The sequence below is a fragment of the Eucyclogobius newberryi genome, unplaced genomic scaffold (assembly GCF_026437365.1).
Source record: "Eucyclogobius newberryi isolate DKJ021-1_F unplaced genomic scaffold, fEucNew1.0.hap1 SCAF_12, whole genome shotgun sequence".
NCBI classification, from domain to species: Eukaryota; Metazoa; Chordata; class Actinopteri; order Gobiiformes; family Gobiidae; genus Eucyclogobius; species Eucyclogobius newberryi.
Window position 1 is genome coordinate 28,028,539 of NW_027315746.1, and position 19,996 is coordinate 28,048,534.

A 19,996-nucleotide genomic window follows, 5' to 3' on the forward strand; every position below is an offset into this window, starting at 1 on the left:
GAAGAAGAAGAAGAAGAAGAAGAAGAAGCAAGAAGAAGAAGAAGAAGAAGAAGAAGAAGAAGAAGAAGAAGAAGAAGAAGAAGAAGAAGAAGAAGAAGAAGAAGAAGAAGAAGAAGAAGAAGAAGAAGAAGAAGAAGAAGAAGAAGAAGAAGAAGAAGAAGAAGAAGAAGAAGAAGAAGAAGAAGAGAAGAAGAAGAAGAAGAAGAAGAAGAAGAAGAAGAAGAAGAAGAAGAAGAAGAAGAAGAAGAAGAAGAAGAAGAAAGAAGAAGAAGAAGAAGAAGAAGAAGAAGAAGAAAGAAAGAAGAAGAAGAAGAAGAAGAAGAAGAAGAAGAAGAAGAAGAAGAAGAAGAAGCCAAGAATATTCGCGTCGTCATCTCAATGTAAAGTGCTCGTTTAGTGCGCACTTTTGCACGGGCTTCGCCCGTTTACAACGGTAATGTTCCATTTTCCTACTACTAATTAGTATGCACGGGGCGTGCATGAGTGACGGAGTGCGTTAGTGAGTGTTTGGAAGTGGGCGAGCGCTTCGCGCTCGATTTCGTGCGCACTACGTGCGCACTTTCGCAGCCGTGCTTCGCACTGGCCTTACGAGATTAATAGGCCTCTCGCCAGCTTGTGGCGCTCGGGCCTAATATATTTTTAGCAAAAACAATATAGCCGTTTCCACTATAACAACAAATTATACATCGTTTTGAAAGCTCTAAGCCTTCCCGATGCCGTCATGGGGTGGAATCATCATTACGAGCGCTACGCGCTCGTCACTCCCTATTCCGTCGGGATGCCCCGCCCACTCCCCATAGACTTCCATTGATTTGAGCAGATACAAGCAGTGACCCATGCCTGCGGCATGGATTTTCGCGTACGGGACGATGCCAAGAGGGTTTTTGGAGGAATGCAGCGCTTCGCGCTGCTGTTGTCAACAATGAGTGAATGGGCTACGCCCATTCACTCATTGTTGACTATTTCTGTCATAGCAGGAGTAAGTATGCATGATCCATCCTTCGGCATGGGCTAGTTCACTGTACTTGCCAGGGGCGACGGGGTACCAAACATGCGGGCTGCGCCCGCATGTTTGGTCAGACAGTTGCAACGCTGCCTTCGGCAGCGTTGCGGGAGCAATAGGCCCTCCGCCCTGCTGGGGCTCGGGCCTAAAAATATTTTTAACATTATTTTCTGAAAACTAAACAGACATTTCAGAAACTCACTCATAAAGTTCGTGACTGATCAACATATGTCTAGTTATTTTTTAAGGTTGATAATTAAGACTAAGCAGACTCTTACTATAAAAAAAAATTCATAAACAATTTCTACACTTTCTATTTTGAAGCCGTCGATCAGACTCAATGTGTCAATGCACGGTAGAATAATAGTTTCACTGATTGACTTAAAATCAGCCCTCAAGTTTAATTTTTGACCTGTTAATGTACCAATCAATTATTTAAAAAATATATATAAAATTAAATTTGACTTGATTACAATTAAATAAAAACTAAACTAAACAGCCACTTGAGTACGGTCGTCAAGGATACGTGTGTCTTTGATGATGACGTCTCGTGTGGCCTGGTGAAAGACCATCTGATAGAAGACGTACACGATCTGACAGACAAACTCGTCGTCTTCTTGTTGAGCTGCACAAACGATAAGAATCATTTAATTTCCTCTGTTTGCATTCGTTAAGAGTGAAACCAGGAAACGGGCCTCTTTACCTGTCAGTAACTCGATTAGCGCCGGGATGATGCCGGACTTGGCCAACATGGCGGCACAGGCGTCGTCCATAGAAACCGTCCCAATCATAATCACCACCTCCAGGATGAGATCATCTTCTGCTGAGCCTGAAAAGCACAAGAAAGAAAACGAGAGTTTTACAACCACCAAATGGGAAACTCAATTTGAATCTTAAAGTCGCAATGGACGATTTTTCGGCGATTTGAGAACTCAGGCGGAAGTGCGCATGCGCACTCCCCCGTGTGGACTGATACAACACACACGTGCGTTTGTTTATTAGCGCAACGGAGCGTCTCCCGTAGATTTCTGTCCACTTCTGTGTCAGCTCGAACTGTCTTTCTCCATCTTCATTTTGCTCCGTACACTGAGGGAACTATATTATGATAGATCCATGCGCTTAGGCACGCGGAAACGTGGGGACGAGCCTGACGCGGCTGCAGGTGAGCGATAGGTGCGTTTTATGATTGATACGTGGCAGGACAAATGATTTATCCACGCCACGAGGAAATATGATAAAAAATTTGCTGAAAAAAATCGTCCATTCCACCTTTAATAAACAATGGGTTTTTTCTTTAGATGTTTAGCGTTTTTTTATTTGTATTGTCGCTCTTTGGTCATGTTGTGTTTTTGTCTGTGTCAGGGGTATTCTTTTAAAATATTGAATGTACATAGAAAATTCAACCAGATGTAAAGGACACTCAGGAGAATAGGCTAATGTTTTATGATGATGACTGAGCTATTGCTTATTCCAAATAAAGGATCAGTGAAAGTGAAAGTGATTTTCGATCATTATTATGAATAATAAGAGTTATAAAAATATGAATATAATTATTATATTGTGATAAATTCCATTCAATTTCATTCATAGAGAAAAAACTGTACTATTCATTATTCATTTGTGTTGACACTGCTTGGTAACGTTCTATAGTGCTCTCCCAGCCCAAAAATGAAAGATTTTTTTGAATCAGTTCATAAAAAAGAAAAGTACTGAGCTGGTATTTTTAAACAGAACCCGCCCGATTTGTAATTGTCTTTCCTGTTGTCCCCATCACTCTTGGAGGGGATTACACAGACTCTTTATGAGTCAGAAAGTCCCCGGGGAGGACACAAGCTTTAAACTTTATGCTCCCTTAGGCTCCCTTAAGCTCCCTTAGGCTTTGTTACGCTCAGTTACGCTCAGTTACGCTCAGTTACGCTCAGTTACGCTCAGTTACGCTCAGTTACGCTCAGTTACGCTCAGTTACCTGGCTTGAGTCGGTCCTTGAGGTAGGGCACCAGGTTGTACTCTTTGAGCACCAGTTCCCAGTCCAGTTCTGGGATGGTGAGGTTGGCCAGAGTCCCCAGACACTCCACCACCCAGTCCTCGTCCACCTCCGCCCGGATCTCTGCCGCCAAGTCTCCTATGTAGTTCTGCCACGAGACAAGACACGGCAGCGTTACATTTTGATATTTCACAGAGCTGTAGCTGAAAGAAGAACTGTAGAGTAATCTTGTTTCAGAGTTACGATTATTGCGAGGTCAAATCTTATAAAAAAGTGTGTTGTATGATTCATGAAACTCTCAATGATACCTGTCATTACGTTTTAAGTGCAGTGGAAGGGAATTTAATTAAATGTTTTACATTTTACTTATTTTGATTCTCTCTGGTTCTGCCCATTTTGTTTGTTTGTTGTCTTTTTTTTTAAATAATGTGAAAGGTAAGAAATATTTAATGCATACCTTTAAAAACAAAAACACTATCCGTTCTTCAGTATTGCACTTATTTGGTCATAAATTAGAAGCTTGAACAACAACAATTAACTTTGTCATTCGAACTCATCTATGACTTCATTCAAATGAAAATAAGAATAAGTAACTCAAACTTACAAGAAATAATGCTTTGGTGGGGCCGTCGTGCTGAGAGATGTTTCTGATCATCTTCATCATCAAACAGTCTTTCATTTTCAGAGCTCTCTTCATCAACATCTTCAGACCGTTGCCTAAAAAAACAACCATTTTTAATAATCAGAAGAAAGATCGCTGTGCAAAACAACTCCGGGCTTCTTTATCCATGTGATAATCAAAGTGTATACAATAGGATTACTTCATTAACACTTCAGACCGTCCATAGCATGGACACCTGCTCATACAGTCTCAGTACTAGTTTTAGTCTGAGGTAGTATCTGAACATTGATATAGTAAATAGTCAGTTTACCTTCACATATGAGCTGTGCGTTACTCTTGTTGCCCGCCAGGTTGACACAGATGGAGATGAGTTCCATCTCAATCTCCTCCTCGCCGTGTTCGTTCAGCATCTGCATTAGCTGCAGACGTCACACAAAGATGGCTTTAATAACTGACCCTACAATGTGAAATACTACAGTGTCATGTCATGTGACCGTGTACCTGAGGAATGCAGTCAGTGTAGACAAACATCCCTTTGAAGCGGTCGTCCATGCTGATGTGGTACAGGATACGCATGACCACCTGTTTGTTGTTCTCATCTCCTGGAAAACACAGCATAATACCATGAAGAAGAAGCATTATTAACAATAGAAATCATTCCATGTTCATGAACAAGGAGTAAAGAAAAGTGGTTTTAAAAAGCCTTGCTACGGGAACTAGTTAAATATTATTTATTTTAATTGAATATCTAACTAAATAAAGCAATAAGAATTAAGAGAATATTCCATCCATCCATTTTTTACCGCTTGTTCCCTTTCGGGGTCGCGGGTGACTGGAGCCCATCCCAGTGACTTCGGGCCTTAGGCGGGGTACATCCTGGACAGTGGCCAACTCGTCGCAGTAAGAGAATATGAATTCTTATTAATATTCTCTTTGAATTTAGTATAATCATATTCACATTCACTAATCATGAGTAATAAATAAAGTGATATTTTCCAAGCGGTTATACAGTCTTTGGTGCAAGGTTAATGTACAACCACAAGGTGGCAGTATTACAAAAGAGGTCAGTCTTCCTAAGTCCAGTTTCTGAAAAACATTCTTGTAGCACTAAATCCCTCTTCACTGTTTTATAATTATTACTGGTCTTGGAGGACTGGTCCCTGTGGTAAATATGTGTCACAGTTAACATCATTCAAGTTGGAGTTTATGAGTAAAGAGTAGATTGTTAAAAAGTTGAAAATGAGATGAACTAGCTCTGAGTTCTAAATAGGATGTAATCAATGCACAACAGGACAGACAAAATGCAAAAACAATTCAAGCACAAAGAACACCATGCCTTTTTAAAAATCTATTTAACAATACGTTTTATTTCCAAGATAAAATTGTGATTTCAATTTTGGCCCTTGATTATTCTTACAGTAAGTCTGTTGTCCATGTGTTCAGTTTCTACCTGCAGGACCTGGGCAGCTGAAGTTCATAAAATCAATTATCCCTTTCCCAGATCATCATTAAAGTTCTGTAACATCATTCACACACATTAAGTCGATTATGTTTCAGTGAAAGGACTAGTCTGAGCAGTCATATGTACTCTAAAAATGGAAACTTTTTACTTTTATCCCCATAATGATTCATTCTCATTGTTGTCAGGAATGAGCAAGTTTCAGTATATAACAAGTGTCTAAAGTTATTCTGTCTTTACCCAGGAGCGCGGTGAGTTTGGGCAGCAGTCCCACCAAAACCATCTTTCCTCTGAGCCCGGCGTCAAAGGACAGGTTGAGCAGCAGTCTGAGCGTGAGGTTCAGCAGGTCCTCGTGTTCAGACGGGACGTGCCGAGACAGCCGCTCCACCGTGTCCAGCTCGGCCTGCAAAACACAACATTCATGTGGAAATATGCATTCAATGTCGGGCTGAGGCGATGAATCCTGTAATCATGACTAAAAAAAATAATGGTAATCACTATGTGTACTATACAGACGCCAGAACATACATTTTTTATAAGATATTCAGTGGCGTATTAGATCAGAATGTCAAAAAAGAATAAACAATTTCAGATCTAGAAGCTTTCAGTCACCATTTTTTAACCTTTATTTGGTTGATAATTTATTTGTATCGGGTCGGTCTATCATATATGGATATTCTGAGTACAGTCGACTACTAAAATAATAAAGTTAAGTTGCAGTTTTAAGGGACTTTTAAGAAACTCATTTATCATCTGTCAAAAGTGCAGAGCTTAATAATTGTTGTTGCACTCATATACTATTCTTAAAGGGGCGGTACGCAATTTTTTTTTATGGACTAAAGTCAAATCTGTTTTTCTTTAGCACAGATGTGTTGTAAAAGCAGCTCTGTTAGCATGCTAATGTTTGCTAGCCTTACCGTCTCTCTCCTCAAACTAGTTCTTTTTTTTTTTTTTACACGGTTTTAAAATTAGATACAGCCCCTTTAAGAACTTTTCTCACTTCATTGTATTTGATGCCTCTGCCTGGTCCTTTTTTATTCTAACATTAGCGACAGAAAAACCCAAACTTCAGGTACTGTTCATCATCTGTTGTCCCCGGTCTCACCATATCGTTCTTGTTCTCCAGGAAGATGGAGAGCTTTTTGAGGAAAGATACCACGAGCACCAGCAGCTCCTCGTCATCCCGCTCCAGCACTTTGACCAGAAGACCCACGATGTTCTTATTCCTCATCTTCAGCTCCGTCCTCGTGTCCTCGGCCAGGTTCAGCAGCAGGTACAGAGAAACTAACGAAATAATGAACATGGATAAGTGCCATTTATTTCTCTTAAATATAAAATCCATGTTTTTCACAGTAAGCGCCGACCTCTCAGCAGCTGCTCCTGTTTGGACAATAGACTCTGGTATTTCCTCGTGGCTTTGTCTTGATCTCTTCGAAGGGAACCATTTTCTGGGGCTGACTCGCGTGTACCAATTCAGTTAAGGTGTAGTTTGGAACATACAAATGAAGATTTAACATTATTTTTCTGTAAGGTTTAGAAGGTTCTCTTATTTTATCCACCAGGGCAGTCAATAACGGTTATTTTAGATGTTGGCAAATCAAATTGTTGATTATTTTTTATATTGCCGCCATCTTTGCTATAAAAAAGGTATTATTGTATATTAGAGTCTGTATAGTCCAGATAATAATGTCAGTTTTTGAAGAAATAATTATATTATAAGTTATCTGTTCTTTTCCTCTGTATCTACCTGCGTTGCAACAATGAAATTTCCCCATGTGTGGACAATAAATCTTATATTCAAAAATGTATAAATTGAAAATACCACAATGGGTTAAACGAATCAGAATTTCTTTTTTTTTTTTTTACACACTACTTACTATAACCCTGCATTAGAGCAAATGGCTCCATATCATTGCCAGTGATTCTAAATTAGCCATAAAACGAAAAGGTTTTAAAGGATATAGGCTTTGTTCTTCTTGCGCAGCTCCTCTTTCCACACATCATGTCTCTTCAGCTCGTGTTCGATGACGTTCATGCACAAAGCACCCACTTTGTAATGGCTCACCACTCCATGGAACTGGGAAAAACTGAGCGAACGATAAAAGCAGATAGGGTAAGAAAAGAATAAAGATGGTGATTTGAAAATACGAAAGGAGCAAACCTGGAAAAGCAGAAAAAGATGTAGATGATGATTGTTGCCAGTTCCACACTTTGTTTCCAGTCTTCTCTCAACACCCTGGCCAGAGCCCCAAGTGCAGCCTCTGTGACAATAAAACAAAATATGAACAAATTATTAATATCTGGAACAAAAACTCACACTGTATAGAAAACATGTGAACTCGCACCATTGTGTAGCAGCTCTTCCAGGTTGTCAGGGTTACGCGCCAGCTGCAGGATGAGGGCGGCGCCTCGGATTTTCTCTGGGATGCCTTCATACAGTAGTTCAACATACTCCTCAACTTTAGTTATACTGGCTTCTTCATTCAACTACAAAAAAAAGAGAGATTTTGTATTTATTTACATAAATCACATAAAAATGTAGGCTCACATTCAAGTTAATAAAGTATTACCTCCATTCCTTCAAATGGTGCCAGCTCTCTGGGCTTTGCTAGCCTTTTTTCCTTCTTTTCCCCTGTAGACACAAATATATAAGTATCACATTAAGAACTACAATGCAGCTTCTTCTGCTGCTGCTACACTCAAACTTTATTGTAAATGGAAATCAAATAAAATAAAGAATAAAAGGCAGTTTGTAAAAGTGTGTAAATGGACAAGAGCAGCAGACCTTGTCCTTCCACTGGGGACGTCTTGCGGTTTTGCAGGTAGTACAGCAGCTGCTCCACCTGCGGCAGTCGAGAGGCTGGGATCAGTTTGCACTCCTCCACCACCTTCTTGGCCAGCGCTCCCACATCAGTGCTCGGGCACAGGCTCTTCACACGGATGCTACAGAAAGACAGGGTTAGATCATGAAATAGAAGGGAATTGTTGGAGCCATTTTGTTCATGTGTTATAATCTGTTCCTACATTATATCTACATTAAAAAAGATATGTCAACACATTTGTGAAACAAATATTTCTGGATCTTTAATTGGAGGACACGTGTATTGCAGCCGCAGTGGACCTTGCCGGGGACAAATTTGACTGCAACAGGAATCTATTATTTTCATCTATGTTGTGAATAATCAAATTTGCTGGTCTACAAACTAGAGGTGGAAGAATCAAAAAGTAAATAGGCCTTTTATTTTGACCTGTTTTTAAAATACTGTAAGCTTCAATAATTTAGTATGTATTACACAGTTAATTGTGTGTGGTGTTGTGTCCTTAGTCTATGGGCTAGGTACAAATGGTTAGTAACACACAAATTAAATATGAATAATAATTTGCTTGTGAGTCAATGTTTTCATATCAATTGTAATGTATAATAAAATCTAATAGTATTCCAAGAATGCATTAGCACTGTAGAAATGCTCACATTTTCTGGCCTTCCTTCCGTTCTCCCAGCATAGGCCCGCCGCCCTCTCCCAGGATGGACGCCTCCACCTCATAGTGCACCACCAGCGCGTTCTCTGTGGGGTGGACATCCAGACTGCCAGCAGTCACTTTACTGTGAGGGAACAGGGCACAACACAGCAAGTCAAGAAAGTAAGGCAGCTAAATACAAATATGTGCCAAAGCAAGTTCATACTTGAATTCTGTTCACTGAAAATGGCCCTGTCTGATTCTGATAAACATGAACGTACAATGGCTGGATAGGTTTATGTTGTTAAAGCTTTTGGAGTTGACAGATAACATCTTACGGGAATTGTTTTTATTCTTTTGGATATTCCATATAAATATACAGAGTTATAATGATCAATATGATCTACGCTCCTGTGTGATATCATGCAGGGCCAAAAGGAAAGGACTATTTTATATTATTTATTTAAGTGTTATGTTTACATCTGAATGTAAAACTTCCCTTGATTTAAAAACTTAAAAACACAGGTTGACAAAGTAGGGCATTGCCATACAACACAACAGTGACACGCCCAGGCCCAGACAGCTAGCTGACTTGTGTTTTTAAAGGTCCGCTCTGCTAGCTGCTAACTCCTGCTAAGTGCAGGAGTTAGCATTGATCGTGGTAAAACAACAAATTGTACACAAAACGAGTTTAATAACATTCAAAGAGACCAGAGACAAGAACTGCAAACACGGTAACGTTACCTGGCCTAATGCATCACAAAAATGCAACAGAAATATAGACCACGTAGCATTTTGATTTAGCTTTGTTTTGGGTAAGCTGTGTGGCAAAGTATTAAACTAAAGACTGCAAGACATCATATGTAAGCTTAATCATGTCGAATATTTACAATGAGTTGTTATTATTATGATATAACGGTGCAGCCTGACATGTAGAGATGACAAGCTAACAACAGGAAAAGTCGTTAAATCGTTAAAACACACATTTAATATAATGTAACATTACCGTTTGAGGTAGCGTGCGTCGTCTTGCATTTTTCCGTCTATTAAAAGAATTTCAGGCGATTTGATCCGCAAACATACACAATATCCCACAAATGCCAAGAGTATCTGGCTGCAGACTGAATCCAGAGTCCCCCACCCCGCTTCTCCTTCTAAGTGTTTATTGGCGGTTGGCAAGCAACTAAAGGCCCATTATCGCCCCCAATGCGCCTGCGCCCCGCTACGCCCCGCCCCCGCACACTTTCTTTCTTTGAATGATTTCCGCCGGAAAGCGCACTGCTGCCGCCCACAGGTCAGACCAGTTACTGACACTTACGTTCTTGAATAGAGGTCCCAGAGCACTTTAATGTGAACACACTTCAAAAGACAAAGAAAGAACACACTGCGCACACAGAAGACCTCCTGGTGAAGGTCTGCGGGGAAAGTCCATGGATCTATTAAAGCCATCAAAGAAGAAGACGAAGAAGAAAGTCCAAATAATAAAGAAGATTGCAGTAAATGCATCTTTACAGTTGGCTGCCAACGGCCATTAAAAAGCAACAACTTAAAAGTAAACTCAAATTAAAATTATTTGTTTGTTTTAATAAATTGTGTGTTAGTTGTGAGAATTAGGTTTTGAAGAAATAACCAAAAACAAGCAACAATTTTGAATTCCCAGGGTAGAAATGCCAATTAGCTAAGATGGAGGATGGAACAAATAGGCTACTATTTTCTCACTTTAAATTACATTTTAGCTTCACATAAAGTACAAAGATAAAATTGCCCTGCCCTTGACCATTTGCTGAATGACTATACCCCCTCTTTCTCCCCATTTCACACTGCAATTATGTCCTGTTGGATAAAGCCTTTGTAAAAATAAAGGGGGAAAAAACGATTGTACAAAATCTGGATGTTGCCTAAGTGTCTATAAATAATCTCCTATAAACAATTTATGTCAGCTCACAAACGACAAACGTGTTCATTTTGCAAAGGTTTATTATATTCCACAACATGAATACATATTAGAATGATATGAGCAGCTGCAGGCTACGTATGCTATAGCTTATCAATTATACACACAATTATCACAAATATTGGCTAACACAATTGTTCACGGGTCTAGTTTTCTTTTATAACAAATCTTCATGCATTTGTTGCTTAGACATTCAAAACAATCACACCTTTGAATAAGATGTAAGCCCATTATTGTGGTTATAACAGATAACTAAAATGAGTAGGTCTAGACGACACTTAAGGCTGTTATTCCACCTGCCCAGCCTCGTCGTGGTCCTCCGTGCAGGCCGTGAACTCCTTCTCTGGCAGCAGGCCGTACTCATTGAGAAAACCTTCCACGTCTGTAGCAAAGAACTCCTCAGTCAAGTGTTTAGTGACCGCCACAAAGTTCCCCAGCAGCTCCCCGGCCTTGTACACCAACAGAGCCGGAAGAACCTGAGACAGTCAAACCTGAATTATGATCAGAAATGAACTTGAAATATGAGCAATTGTGTTTTTTGTCATGAAAAGTTCTGCTTTTACAATATACATCAGTGAGAAAATAGTTTGGCAATACACCTTATGTCCTGTAGTGTAACTTACAAACATCTTTCTGGCAACTGAAGTTATAAATACTTGGTAAATACTATGGGTCATGCCTTGTTTAGAAAAAATAAATTAAAAAATGCAGTAACAGTAGACTCTTCTATTCTGCATATCTGACCCTTGTGGCATTGGTTACGTATAACAAATCTGGTTATTAACAGATTTTTGGACTTAAATGTTCAGCAAAATCATCTGATTTCTTTTTCCCTAATAACTGCCATCATATTTTATGTTTTCTATGTCATTTAATACTCTTAAAAAGGTAAAAAAATCAGATAATAATCAGACTGTTGTACAAGTTTGCACTGATATTCTGATTTGACTCTGTATATTTTGTGTTTAAACCTATTTTATTCGTATACATGCTTTATTTTGCATGCCCTTATTTTAGCACAGTCTATAACATTTTTGACTATTATTATTATTCATTGTTTTACGTTGCACCTCACCATCAGAGCAAGTTCCTAGTCTGTGTATTTTGCTCACTGACAATGGCAATAAAACAGTTTCTGATTCTGCCTCTACAGGATTAGCCCACTGTGCATGTTACAGTTATCACAAAGGAGCAGCTCCACATTTGATCATATATTGCGGAGGGCAGTTTGTATTGCAGTGTCTCTAAAAGCAGCACGTGGTTCACTGACATCTGAGGTGAAGCGCTCGGCTGCTCCTGTGGCCACGGCATCGATGCGACAGAACTTCACAGTGGGATAGTCCACAGCCAGACAGTCCAGACACGAGTTCATCTGCTCGCACTCTGAAAGAAGAACAGCAAACGTCACGCTCTCCAAATAAATGCATCTTATTCAACCAAATGGTCTTTGAAAACACAGACGTTTGGCTCTGAAATATTGGTCTTTGACGTCGCCATTCCACTCAATTTCAGATCTATAGTTTTGGGCCTCAAAACTTCAACATTCGATACAATAAATGGATACCTCTGGAACATATTTCTGGCTGCAGTGGGGGAAGATATGGATGTCACAAACCCAACCAACAATGAAGAACTGGACTGACATTATTCATTTTTAGGATTAGTTATATCGTTTGTATGCTGTAAAAGGCCTAAAACACCGACCTTTGATTCCGTGCTGGTAGATGTGCACCACCACCAGAGTGAGCCGGTGCTCCTTCTCGATGACCTCCAGGAAGGCCTCCCCGCTCTCCAGCTCCTGCACCATCTCAAACTTGGGGCCGAAGCTCAGGCGCTCGTGCATCTCCTGCATGCACTGCATCCTGTAGCGCTTCAGGCCGTGCTCGTCCTCCTCCTGTAGCATCTCGTACTCCTGCACGCTCATCTGCAAATTAGGATGTTCAGAGTGCTTCTGGTTGCATCTGTTTATATGTGAAGAACTTAACTCTTTCATCTCTTCAATGCACATTTCCCTGTTGTGTTTGAAGCACTTTGAATTGCCTTGTGTACGAATTGTGCTCTACAAATAAACTTGCCTGAATCCTGCATGCGATGTGCCACCTCCAGAAAGTGACACAGTGTTACTTTAAGTTGTCACACTATATTGCGGCAAATATTATATTGTGATGTGGCAAAGAAAAATAATAGTCAATATGGATGAAGTCAGCAGTAGGGTCATTTGTTATTCAATTTAAATATATTTTTTTCAGTACTATTGATGTAAAACCGTCCAGAGTCATCAAACTGGCCCCGGGACAGACGGAAGTACTGCTGAAAAGACAATATTCACCAAACTCGGATCTCCTCTGACGTATCTGGAGGTTCCTGTCATGCTGCCGCCGCCGAGCCGCGCGCCTCCGTTTAAGGACTTTCAAAACCAAATACACCGCTGTCTCAATCTGGTACTCCATAACACCACGAGAAGCAAAGCTGAACTACAGTTTGTTCCACTTCACACATAGTATAGTCTGTTGTGTTTGACCATAAAATAAATAACCCTAACTCTATGTTTTTGTAGTAGTTAGGAGACGAAAGAAAAAAACTTAATTCATAAATTAAAAAAGTTCAATCCAAATCTGAAAGCTCAAGTAAGATGTCACCTGGGGGTTTAGGGTCTTAAGTGTGGGGAAAACCAGAATAATGATGACGCTGATACATTATCTCGAAAAGGGAGTGTCACGGCCCATTATTCATGAAAAAAGGGGGATTTAATGGCATATTACTATCTGTAAAGCTGCTTTTTCTGCCGGTGTATTGTCATCTTTTTGTGGCGCATCATTAAAGACTTTCTCATCTGGAGATTGGTTATTTTTCTCAAGAGTTTGATTCAACAATTGCAATCAGAAGAATGTATTTCATATTCATATTTTTCACCTTCTCCTGCAGGATATCTTTTGTTGTGTTTGTATAGTTTTGTTGTTGACCTGACCTAACACAGCCCTAATGCATAAGCTAACTTTCACAAGTTTACAAACTGTTTTTGTTAAATCTGAATATGGGTTCTCTGAGCTATGGTTGCGTGACCTTTCTGTTGGCTTTGTCGTCTTCTCGAGGTGTGGACATCTGTCGCAGCAGCTCTCTCTTCTTCTGAGGGACAGTTTGGTCCACACTGTCCAGCTTAAACCTTCGCCAGTCTGTAATGACTCCTTTTGGACCTGGGTGCGCAAATCATATCATTATCATTAATCAGATCTTCACAGTTTATTGTTTGAAACATTTAATCATATATAAATGTGCGTGCACCCAAGTCTTTCTCCACCTGCTGTTTTTAATAGAAAAAGTGCATTTACATTACTTCCTGTGAGAATGCAGTGGCCACTCCGTGCTCAATGTGACACTTTGCATTCCTAAAGACCTGTGTATTCCTCTGTGATGGCCCTTGTATGTGTTCTTCCAAGTACTCACCTTATTCTACCCCACCCACTTTTATTACTGACCCGCAATTCCACTTAAGGAGACATTCATTAATTTCAAAAGAGAACAAGAGAAATGTCTGGCAGACTGATTTGTATAAATATTCAATGTTTAAGTGCACTCTTTCTCTAGTTGGCTTGAAAATGGCTTTATAGTGTGTATTATGTGCTGCCCGACAACTTCCTGAATAAGGGTAAATAAGGTTAATAGTAATTTGCACCATACACTGCAAATAGAGTCTTAAGCAGCCTGTGTTAAAGCCAAGTTGGATTATTTCCCACAGTTTAATCACATCATCTGCAGAGTGAACACATACTCCTGCACGGCTGTAACATTTAAACGGTTTTATTATCTCACTTGTTATAGATGAATAACGGGATATTTCTGTTAAACAATCTTATATTAAACAGGTTTTAACTAGGGACCATCAGTATATGTATTCATCCTGACATGATTATACCTAGATTTACTTTTGGCACTAAGAAATATGCAGTTTTGATATTTAGTCCAAAAATGCACTACAGTATACAGTAGTCTTATAGAACAGGGGAAACAAATACAAAATACACAGTTGATATGAGTAACTTATACCATTATAACTGTTAACCACCATGTTTGTAAAAGATCTACTCACCTGTGCAGTTAGAAGGTATCTCCTGCTCTTCCTGGGCTGGGTCAGACATCCTGCAATTTACGTTCAAATGTACAAAACAAAGAGCGTTGTCTGGTACTGCTCCGGCTGAAGTGACCCACACTGTTGCTGTCACGACCATTTAGTATAAACCACTTCATGATAATGATCAGATTATGTCCAGATTACTGCTCTGTGGCCTGACGCACACAGCCTGGAACAAGATGAAATGAACAACTGATTATTATGATTGAACATCCAATGCATCCGTTACTCTTCGTTTGTCTTATTGAAATGATTTTGACTGAAAGTGTTCCTTTGTTCTCTCACTGTGCTAAACGCTGGTGCTGAGAGGGACAAGATCTTTCATTATTTCTGACAATTTACCAAGTTATGGATTGTTACGGCAGTTTCCTGTAAACAATGATCAAGTAAAGAGTAACCAGGCAATAACTTGAAGCAGAAACAGAGTCTCTCGGTCTCTCTCAAAAGGTGGAAGTTTATTCACGTGCACAGTGGATAAACACCCTCACTTTCCCTAAGACAAGTTCATTCTGTCCCTACCTAACTTTACAAGTTACAAAGTACACCTTTTATAGGTGGTAACAAACATAACATAATCACAACCCAAATCAGCTCAAAAAGAGATAGACCAGACTATCACGTCCGTGACGGTTCCAGCTCTCTCTTCAGAGGTTTAATCAAAGACCATTTCCACACTGAATCCGGTCCTGACGCATTAATTGATGATTAAGAGACGCCGGACAGTAGATATTCAGTATAATCAGGACCTCATATTCTTATCCCATCTGCACACAGGAGAACAACAAAGATATTAATTCCGTGACATGTCATGGCCTAAAACAACATTAGAATGACATGACATGACCCATTTTCTGCCATTACAATACCACTCTTTTGATTATCTTAAACCCCTGTTTAATATCATATCATCAATCAATTACCAATCAGAGAAAATATTAATTAATAATTAATAACACAAAAAAAAAATGAATAATAACAATAATTAGATAAATTATCAAAAATATATATATATATTAATAAAATTGAACCCTTGAAATTAGAAATAAAATAATAATAATAATAATAATAATAATAAAAAATAGATAAAATAATTAATAAAAAATATTAATAAAGTTAACCCCAGCTCCCCCGTCCCGAGACCCCCTCCACCGGCCAGGAAAAAACTACCAAACCTCTTTGGGATAAAAGTAGAAAACCTGAGTAGGAGAAAACTACAAAACCACTTTGGGATAAAAGTAGAAACCTGGAGGAATTCCCCTGTGAATGGGGCTCAGGACGGACAGGCTGATGCTGACTTCTGGAAGGAAAAAAAAATGCTCGATTAATTTCATCAAAATAAAGATTTCAGTCTATCTCTTGTCTTAATTTAAGTCATTACAATTTCCCTTTGAATCAGTGATTTTAAAAACAGTTTAAAAGAAATTAATAAAACTGTTAAAGTTTTATTTGCCTCTGCTCTTGTGTATGCCGTTACTGGCTTAAGGTCTCATTCCCTTGATGATTGAATCATCATCTGAATCACTAATGTAGCCTGTGTCTTGCTTAGACGCGTCTCTATCTGGCCCTGGAACCTGAACAGACACATATTGAGCAGAAACCATTTTACCAATCGCTTTGAACAAACATGGGAGAACACAAGAAAACAGAATCAAGATTACCCCTACAATAATCCCAAAATTTATGAGTACGTCACGCCAGGAAGTAAGAGCCCATCCTAACACAGAAAAAGGGTGAGTGGCAGTGACGGTTTCAGATTCCATGAGATTACGGAGTTTGGTCAAATTTGCGAGTCCCTGTTGGATCGCACCCCCATCCTCATCATTAGCAGGAATGTAGGTACAGCAGCTCCCTTTTAGTAAAGTGCACCCGCGTCTAGTTTTACATTTTTAGGAGGTCTGATGTGAATCTGAGGTCGGAACTTAATCTTGCGTGGGAGAAGAGGAATCACCGCTCTCCACGCAGACCAAACTATCCTACTCAGAAGTTTAACATTATCTCTAGAAATTAGAGTGCCAGGTAACATGTTGGATAAATTAGGCACAGGGAGAGGGAGCACGTGTGGAGAGTTGGTTGCCATGGGCATGTGTGTACATACATAACAATCTCTCCGCTTGTGACTGTCGGCTACATATTTAGCATATCGATACCAATAGTTTAGTGTATAGACGGTGGAATGGTTATAAGTGTCTGTGAGAGACTCGATCTTGGATGTGTCGTCATAGTGCAGTGTACAAGTGTTACGGTCTACCCTGTTTTCTCTGTGGGGCCACATCCAGCTAGGCAGAGTGATAAACCATATTATTCCCAACGCCAGAACTATTGACAGACCCAGTGCATAAATCATTATTCTATAGTTCAGCAACCTGATGTTGAGCTCGACCTTTCTGTCGGTCAGATACCATTTAGAGCTCTGACGCTCCGAGGGACTCCCCCCCCCAGGAGGAGCCGGGTGAGCCTCAGGAATCATGAAGACGATGAGGACAGTATTTGTGTAGATATTACCAGACGATGCAGAAGAACGTGGAGCTTTAAACCGCGCCGGGTTTTGGCAACTTGCCCCGTGCTCGGAGCACTCGATCAGTGGGCTCTGGTGCCTTTCGAGGTTTACGACCTGCTCGGACCCCGACTTTCTCGAACTTGAGATCGTTGCAAAAAGCTCCCACGACGTCCTCAGTGGTTGCCCCTTGTGTCCGACCCACGAGTGGACCGACACCCGCGTTGTCGTTGATCTCCGCAGGTGTGCTGAAGATGGCTCGGCAGTGAGATGCGTGAACCCAGGTGCCCCGTTCTGCGACTTTCACTGCGGTGTGAGTGATGAGGAGGACCTGGACCGGGCCAATCCACCTTTTGGAACACCACCTTTTCCTCCTCGGCTCTCGGATCAAGATCCAGTCACCTGGTTTGAAGTTGTGGAGGACAGCTTCTGCTGCCTTTGGGAGAGCGGCTTTCACCTGTGCAGAAATTGAGGACAACCGGTCTTCCAATTCTATACAGTAAGCTAGCATTGAGTCGTCGCGTCCATGTGAGATCAGCGCCATCTGCCTGAAAAAATGTTTAGGTAAACGGATTTTTTGTTAGGCCCAACCCAAATGCCATCACACTTCTCAGCCCCCGCCTTCTTCCACACAGAGATTTCCTCTGACGTGGAGAATTCCTGCATGGTTGATAAGGACTCTGGAAGAGAAGTGTTATTAGACACAAAACATTAATTTTGCTCTTGTCTGCAGAGATAAGATGCGGCCTTGGCTGCCTTGTCCGCTCTGCTGTTTCCCTGTGAAATTGGGTCAGTTCTGTTAGTATGAGCTTGACATTTGCATATAGCAATATCAGATGGGAGCAAGATCGCCATCAGGAGTTCCCCAACTTGCGTGCAGTTCAGAATAGGCTTACCATCCGATTTCAAAAAGTTCCTGTGTCGCCACAACCCCGCCCAGTCGTGGCATACACCAAACGCATAGCGAGAGTCTGTGAAAATTGTGACGGACTGACCCTTCGCCAATGTGCATGCGACTGTCAGAGCCACCAATTCTGCAGTCTGTGCAGAGAAATGAGAGGGCAGTGGGCCTGAGGCCGCCACATCCCACTCAGAGCATACTGCAAAGCCAACACGGTTCTGTCCCGTGTTGGTGTCTCGAGATGCTGATCCATCTACATAAAAAACCAAGTCAGAGTTAACAAGTGGCTCCTCTTTCAGATCCGGTCTCGGGGTGCACACCTGTTTGATTGTAGAAATGCAACAGTGAGCTTCGCCCTCTTCAGGGGTGGGCAAGAGGGTGGCAGGGTTAAGCTGTGTGCATCGTTTTACTGTGACGTTAGGTAATTCAAGCAAAACTGTGTTGTACCTGAGCCATCGGGAAGCAGAAAGATGCGAAGTTTTCTGTTCCAGCAGGATCAGAGAGACAGCATGTGGCACAAGCAGCGTTAGCTCAGCATAGCCCACCAGATCACGCGAGGCCAAGACTGCTTTTTCAGCAGCCGCCACCGCGCGTAGACATCGTGGCATGCCGGCTGCAACGGGGTCCAGCTTAGCAGAGAAAAAAGCCACAGGTCGCAGGGAGCCCCCGTGCGCCTGTAAGAGGACAGAAGTCATGCAGCCGTTGCGTTCGTCAACAGTCTGTGTGAAAGGTCTTGTTGGGTCAGGTAACCCCAGAGTTGGAGGCTTCTGTAAAGCCATTTTCAACTCACAGAAAGCTTTGTCTGCTTCCTCTGTCCATGTCAGTTTGTCATTAGTCCTAAGGCCTTTTCCATGGATTAGTGCACCTAAAGGAGACTCCATTACAGAATAATTTGGAATGAACTGTCGACAATATGAACACATTCCTAGAAATGACATCAATTGTTTCTTAGTTATTGGTTTCGGAATATTCTGAATGGCTGAAACGCGCTTCGTCGTAATGCTTTTGCCATTTTTAGATATCACATGACCCAGAAATATTACTTCCTCTTTAACATATTGCAATTTTGAGAGACTGGCCTTGTGGCCTTCTGCATGCAAATGTTTGAGTAAGGTCACCGTATCTTGTTTACATTGGTCCTCGGTTTGCGAGCACAACAATATGTCATCCACATATTGTAGCAGGCAGCTACCTGGTGCCAGTCGCAAGGGAGCCAATGAATCTCGCAGCGCTGCATTGTACCATGTTGGAGAATGCACGAACCCCTGACACAGCCTTGTGAGAGTCCAGAGTCGATTCTGAAACTCAAAAGCAAACCAAAACTGCGAATCCTGGTGAACGGGGACAGAGAAAAAAGCATTAGCTAGATCCACAACTGTGAAATATTTTGCCTCTGGAGGAATCTGAGATAAGATAGTGTATGGGTTTGGCACCACAGCAACGACAGGTTGAACAGCTTCGTTCACTGCTTTCAAATCGTTTGTAAACCTCCATTTCTCTGGTACCCCAGATTCGCTTTGTTTTTTAACCGGAAATATGGGGCTCCGTATCCCCCCAGATTTACAAGGAACTATTACTCCCGCCTCCCTCAGGGCTTCAAACACCGGAGTAATACCTTCAACCACCTCTGGGCGCAGAGGATATTGTGGTCTACAGGGGCGAGCGTCAGATTTCGGGGTGATCACCACGGGCTGACAACCTCGAATCAGGCCGACATCAGTTGGACTCTTAGCCCACAGGTCAACCCCCACCTCTCTTAGTTCCGGTATCGCCTCTGCCCCCGCCTGAGATAAAAAACAATCCGCTCCCGGAGCAGCGTATCTCTTATCAGTGGAAACACAGCGAAAGGAATGCAGAGACGACTGTAAACACACCCGCCATGCGTCCGAAGACCGTGAAAATGTCACATTAGAGTTTGGAACACTATCCCAGTCCGCCGCTATAAAACATTGATGGACAAAATCCTGTACCTCCCCCCAATTAGCATTCTT

General features: G+C 41.2%; 2 protein-coding genes across 2 annotated transcripts in view; both read right to left on the minus strand.

The window, feature by feature from the left end:
- Positions 1-9,667, minus strand: part of LOC140356642 (kinesin-associated protein 3-like) — a 21,840-nt gene extending 12,173 nt beyond the window's left edge. Inside the window, exons 1-16 of the mRNA XM_072441779.1 lie at positions 9,534-9,667; positions 8,541-8,672; positions 7,854-8,011; positions 7,639-7,700; positions 7,414-7,555; positions 7,230-7,329; positions 7,033-7,155; positions 6,433-6,533; positions 6,174-6,352; positions 5,309-5,471; positions 4,111-4,211; positions 3,920-4,028; positions 3,592-3,704; positions 2,970-3,135; positions 1,707-1,832; positions 1,530-1,628 (exon numbers count right to left, since the gene is read on the minus strand). Of these exons, the coding sequence (XP_072297880.1) occupies positions 1,530-1,628; positions 1,707-1,832; positions 2,970-3,135; positions 3,592-3,704; positions 3,920-4,028; positions 4,111-4,211; positions 5,309-5,471; positions 6,174-6,352; positions 6,433-6,533; positions 7,033-7,155; positions 7,230-7,329; positions 7,414-7,555; positions 7,639-7,700; positions 7,854-8,011; positions 8,541-8,672; positions 9,534-9,562 (1,903 nt within the window). The 5' untranslated portion in view covers positions 9,563-9,667. The remainder of the gene's footprint in view (positions 1-1,529; positions 1,629-1,706; positions 1,833-2,969; positions 3,136-3,591; positions 3,705-3,919; positions 4,029-4,110; positions 4,212-5,308; positions 5,472-6,173; positions 6,353-6,432; positions 6,534-7,032; positions 7,156-7,229; positions 7,330-7,413; positions 7,556-7,638; positions 7,701-7,853; positions 8,012-8,540; positions 8,673-9,533) is intronic.
- An 868-nt stretch (positions 9,668-10,535) lies between these two features.
- LOC140356647 (phosducin-like) lies at positions 10,536-14,778 on the minus strand. The gene is made up of 5 exons (XM_072441787.1): positions 14,569-14,778; positions 13,545-13,675; positions 12,186-12,405; positions 11,752-11,864; positions 10,536-10,957 (listed from the first exon to the last, which is right to left on the minus strand). Exons 1-5 carry the CDS (start codon positions 14,705-14,707, stop codon positions 10,769-10,771), a joined length of 792 nt encoding a protein of 263 aa, XP_072297888.1. The 5' UTR covers positions 14,708-14,778; the 3' UTR covers positions 10,536-10,768.
- Positions 14,779-19,996: the final 5,218 nt, after the last annotated feature.

What these genes read in the sequence shown, in the direction of transcription:
- LOC140356647 (XM_072441787.1), bottom strand. Translation starts at nt 14,707, where the DNA reads ATGGTCGTGACAGCAACAGTGTGGGTCACTTCAGCCGGAGCAGTACCA. An exon ending in GATACCTTCTAACTGCACAG is followed by an intron (nt 13,676 to 14,568) that starts GTGAGTAGATCT and finishes TTGCGCACCCAG; the next exon opens with GTCCAAAAGGAGTCATTACA. An exon ending in ACGACAAAGCCAACAGAAAG is followed by an intron (nt 12,406 to 13,544) that starts GTCACGCAACCA and finishes CCTAATTTGCAG; the next exon opens with ATGAGCGTGCAGGAGTACGA.